At 41.6% G+C, this 4920-nt stretch overlaps 1 protein-coding gene across 1 annotated transcript in view; it reads right to left on the bottom strand.

Moving 5' to 3' along the window:
- Nucleotides 1-471: 471 nt before the first annotated feature.
- LOC116004603 (auxin efflux carrier component 3-like) overlaps nucleotides 472-4920 on the bottom strand; it is a 5653-nt gene continuing 1204 nt past the window's right edge. The window contains exons 2-8 of the mRNA XM_031244717.1: nucleotides 4416-4907; nucleotides 3536-4331; nucleotides 3124-3424; nucleotides 2798-2883; nucleotides 2129-2286; nucleotides 1220-1296; nucleotides 472-1084 (exon numbers count right to left, since the gene is read on the bottom strand). Coding sequence (XP_031100577.1) covers nucleotides 1018-1084; nucleotides 1220-1296; nucleotides 2129-2286; nucleotides 2798-2883; nucleotides 3124-3424; nucleotides 3536-4331; nucleotides 4416-4820 — 1890 coding nt within the window. The 5' untranslated portion in view covers nucleotides 4821-4907 and the 3' untranslated portion in view covers nucleotides 472-1017. The remainder of the gene's footprint in view (nucleotides 1085-1219; nucleotides 1297-2128; nucleotides 2287-2797; nucleotides 2884-3123; nucleotides 3425-3535; nucleotides 4332-4415; nucleotides 4908-4920) is intronic.

The following is a 4920-nucleotide window of genomic DNA, read 5'->3' as shown; positions in this document are numbered from 1 at the left end:
GTAATAGCATGTACATTAATTAATTAATTATGCAATTCAATTTATCTAATTACAAAGTTGAAATAGCAAAATTCAAATGAACATGAAGCTTGATTGCTTAATATCGATATCATCCTATTAGGATCAAATACTTATCAATACGTCAAAAGCTATTACTAGTAGTGAATATGCAATTTCGATAGCAGGATGCTGAGCTTAAAGGGACACTTACATTTGCATAGCAATCAACAGTATGTTTCGATGGCAGAATACTAATCGAGCTCAACTCACTAAGTCTTTGCCCAACACATCCCCTACCTAACATTAAGTATAGACTACAACTTCAACCAACCATATTAATTAATTCCTAAATAATAAAATTTACAAAAAAAATAATAAATAAATAAAAATTGAAGGACCCCTACCCTTATTTTTGCTAGTGCATGTATCAACATTACTTGATATATATATATACTCAATTGAAGGGGTAACTGGATTAATATACCATCAATCAAATACAGAAGTCAAAACCAATCTCATTTCAATTTTTGATAACTAGATAGACGATTATCTTTGTTCAAATCGACACTTTACACGCGTAACAACTATGAAAAGGAAAGAAAATAAAAGAAAAAAGAATATAACCATACATGGTACATCACTCTTTTAATTTGCCTCCTTGTTTTGCTCTTCTTTTGTCCCCTTTCCTCTAGACTAGCCCCCTTTGGCTTTCCTCCATTTGTGAAAATCAAGATCACATTGCCTGCCTTAGATGGAGCAAATCATCCTTCAATCACGGCCGTACGTCGTCGTCAAACCCTCCCAACTAAGTCAACTTTTTATCTCCATGGGTTTGGGAGAAATTTTACATGCATATATAATTATAATTATACTAATTTAAATTATTTCTTTTTAGGTCCTCCCAAATCCACATCCTTGTTAGTAGTATATCACAAATGCAGCTATTGATACATGATCCATCTCCACCACAATCAAAATCTTTCCCATTTTGACCTCCGTCGTGCTCGGGTATCTTATCTATACTCCAAGAATAATGTAGTACACTAGCGTGATTGGCAATGCGATCAGCATCCCGAAAATAACTCTGAAATTTCGTAAAATATATGAATCCGTCAGTGATTAAAATAAGTCCCGATCAGATGAAAGGGGAATGAATTATATGATATATAATTAAATAAGTGTTGAAAAATTAATTGATTTGATGTTATATTTCACTTACGCAGTGCTGAGAATAGCTGGATGAACATTGTACTCTTTAGCAAACACAAATGGGACAATCCCTTGTGGCAATGCTGCCTGGTAGATGAGAAGATGTTCAGTCAGATATTAAATGGTTTGCTGAAAATAATGTGTATAATAATACAATAAATAATATGGGAAGTACATTTATACTCAATTTTAAAAAAAATACATTTATACTCAATTTAAAATAACTGAAAAGTGGACTACTAGTAGTTTGAAACAACTGAAAAGTGGACTACTAATGCGATTGTAATGTCAGGTAATTGAAGGTCAGGCCTTCTCCCTACGATTCAAACTCTATTTTATCTTCCCAAAAGGTTAAATTCCCAACCCTCGACCAGACATAACATTTGGAAGGATGTAAATAAGGATAACTTAGCTGAATAGAAACTTTTACTGTCATCTTATTTGATTTGACGCAACTCAATTAAGTCAAATATTAATTTGTTTTTGTTTTTAAATTGCTTCTATGTGATTAGGTAAAATAATTGTAAAACCATAGCATTTGAAGCAAGATGTACAAGACCCGCCCTTCTAACTTTGATTTACGAAAAAGTCCACAACCATGCATTACTCAAAGATACGCTCTACGGGAAACTCCTCTTGTAATCCAAACTAGTAAAATACCATAAGAAGGTAACCAGACTAGATTGCTCATATCTGTTTGGTTTAAACAAAGAAGGCGAATAAATTGCTTCCACTACGAAGCCAACTTGAAATCTTAGGATTACCAACCCAATGATCGGACTAACCTAGTTGGGTACGATTAGCGCAGCCCACCTTGTAATTGTCCCTTTGTCCATACATAATTTTGTGATGGAAAGTTATAGTGTGAGAAAAATAATTTAGAGGCATAAAAAATAAAGGTGAAGAGATGGGTTTGTACCTGCACAATGGCAACATGGAGGAGGGTACCACGAAGACCAACTGCAATGGAAGCAGCGGCCATAACTGCTGGGCCCGTTAGGAACCTAACCGCCATGGCAAAGGACGCCACCGTGTTCCCACATGCAATTATCTTCGGTTGAAGAGCCATAAACAGACCTGTCATCAAATCCAACCATATTAACACCCTGATTAGACACCCACCTTAATAATTTCTCCAATCACATGTACTTTACTTTCCTCTCACACTTAGACACGTCAAAATAGATTTTATCCGCTGAACCGGTACATCCCGTTTCAGGAGTGGGTTTCGAAAATAACAGCCCGTCAGAGAGCAGGTTTTTTTTAGCCCGGCCCGACTAAACTCGCAGTCTGGCAGAAATTGACCGTCAGGAGTGGGTTTCGAAAATAACAGCCCATCAAAGAGCAGACTTTTTTGGTCCGGCCCGATTAGGTTTGCAGTCTGGCGGGTATTGACCCCTACTGCCCCACCAGTCTGTATTGACAGCCCTAGATACACTAGACTTGATAAAAAGAGGACTATAGGTTCTGTTTTGTGGGTTGAATTTACTGTTTGTGTCAATTATCAATTCTGGTTAATTGGACCGACAAGAAACTAGGAATATTCATGAATGTGTGGCAATAGTGAAGAGGGAGATTGACCACTTACCTAAGCTAAACATAGCCATTCCAAGTCCAGCATCTGATAGGATGGAGATTGACTTCTCTATGATTTTGGGCATATGCACGTTCCACCTGCAAATATAGACACACATAAATACCTAACACCTCATTATTCTACCCAAGTTTGGTTATTTCAAAGTCAATAACAAGAAACGATTTGACCGAAACAAATATCAGTACAGTATATAAAGAAATAATTTTTTATTGAATTAGTCCCGAGATACAAATATCAGTACAGTGTGTAAGAAATAACTTACTACTGAATTCGTCCCGAGATATGAATATTAGTACAGTGTGTAAGAAATAACTTACCGAAACGAAACGAGGGACCAGATGAGACCAATGAGGCTGGAGTAGGTGTTTGGGTTTCGGATAAGTTTGCGCCAAACCATGATTAAGATGAGCCGGGTCATGACGCTGGCCGGCGGCATTTGTTTTCCGGCGCCGGCGTCATTGTTCCCGGCGGCGGACTTCGGGTGAAGCTCCGCCGTGGAGCTGGACCCCAGCTTTGACAGCCCTGTGGGCCCCTCTAATTTCTCTTTCTCTTCCTCCCCTTCTTTCCCGCCGGCGCCGGCGAAGCTGAAATCCTCCAAGTCCCCCGGTTGCGGAATTGCTAATTCAATTATTAAAGAAAAAAATAATAATTTAGATAAATTATAGTATAAAATAAAAAATGTACGATTTTGTGGATAAAATAGTAATGATATTTTTAAAAAAAAATTACTTTTTGTTTCCCCGTTTTGAGGATGATCGGAAACTAACATCCTGATTTCCTTGGCGCCGTCCGATCGGCCGGATTGCTCGTTAAACACGTGGAGGCCGCCGGCTTCCGACACCGGAGACGCGCTGGAGCTCCAGACGAACATGTGGAGCTCTTTGGCGTCGTGGTTGGGCTTGGCGGTCTGTTGCGGCGGCGGCGGCGGAGCCGCCGGCGCCGGCTGCTTCTGGGATTTCGGGACGGCGGAGGCGATTTCCGGGTTCGGAGCCGGGTACGAAGCCGGAGCAGGTTGAGACGGGTAAAACCCGAATCTAGGAGAGTTCATCAGCCCTCCCGGAGCACAATTCTCCTCGAAATTCGACGGCCGGGGAGTCGGTCCACGGGAGGATTGAACGGAATACATGTCCGCCGGCCCGAAATTGGACAACCGGCCGGGAAACCCCATCATGGAGTAGAAATCCGAGTGGTTAAAATTGGAGCCTCTCGGAGTAGGGTTCCGGGAAGAACTCAGGCTATAAATCTCAGCTCCGGTGAGATTCGACGGCCGGGGAGTCATCGCAAATGACCGACGCGACGCGTTGGATTTCCTCACCGTCACGTGGAGCTTCCCGTCATTCCCGATCTCCGCATCCGTCTCCAGAAAATCCTGACCGTCCAACGAAACGACGTCGGATTCCACCTTAAACGACACAATCGACGCCGCCGTTTCCGGAAACTGTTCCATAATCAGCATCTTTGCGCCTCGATACTCGAACAGAAAAAGCAGCAGTGTATACCAAATAATGCACTGAAGTACAACCACCTGTATGAGAAAACAGAGTAAGTTACCACTAATCACTAGTCTACATTAAAAAGTCTCAAACCAGATATATCATACTTAACGCACCTGAACCATCAGGCTGCCGGAATATTCTCCGTACATGGCAATCAACAACGGAATCCCCATCACGAGAGTATTGGGCAAAGTGGAGAGAGAAAAGATAGTAATACTCCATTCCAAGCTCCCATTTTTGGTCAAATTCGCCCAGAAACAGAGCACCACGAGCATGATGATCTTCTGGAGCGTATCGGCGGCGATGAATCGGAGATTCATCTCGTACGGATTATTACTGGAGATAAAGTGAAAGGACAGCAAAGGGACGGCGAAAATGGCGACGAAGCGGTTGATCCCGGAGCACTGGTCCGGAGTAAAGATCTTCCACCACCGCACTGAACCATAAGCTAAAATCATTGCCACATAAAGCGGAACCACCGCCGTTAAGACGACGTAAAGATCATGCCAAGTAATCATTTTCTTGATTTCCGGCGAGGAAAGGAATGGAGAAGAAGGAGGAGTGTAAAGAGGTAGTGAGAGTTGAAATTGGAGTGGGATTGGGGGGGGGGGGGGGGGG

Source organism: Ipomoea triloba, chromosome 14, assembly GCF_003576645.1.
Source record: "Ipomoea triloba cultivar NCNSP0323 chromosome 14, ASM357664v1".
NCBI classification, from domain to species: Eukaryota; Viridiplantae; Streptophyta; class Magnoliopsida; order Solanales; family Convolvulaceae; genus Ipomoea; species Ipomoea triloba.
Note: the sequence above shows the minus strand (reverse complement) of the source record. Positions and strands in the feature narration are given on the sequence as shown.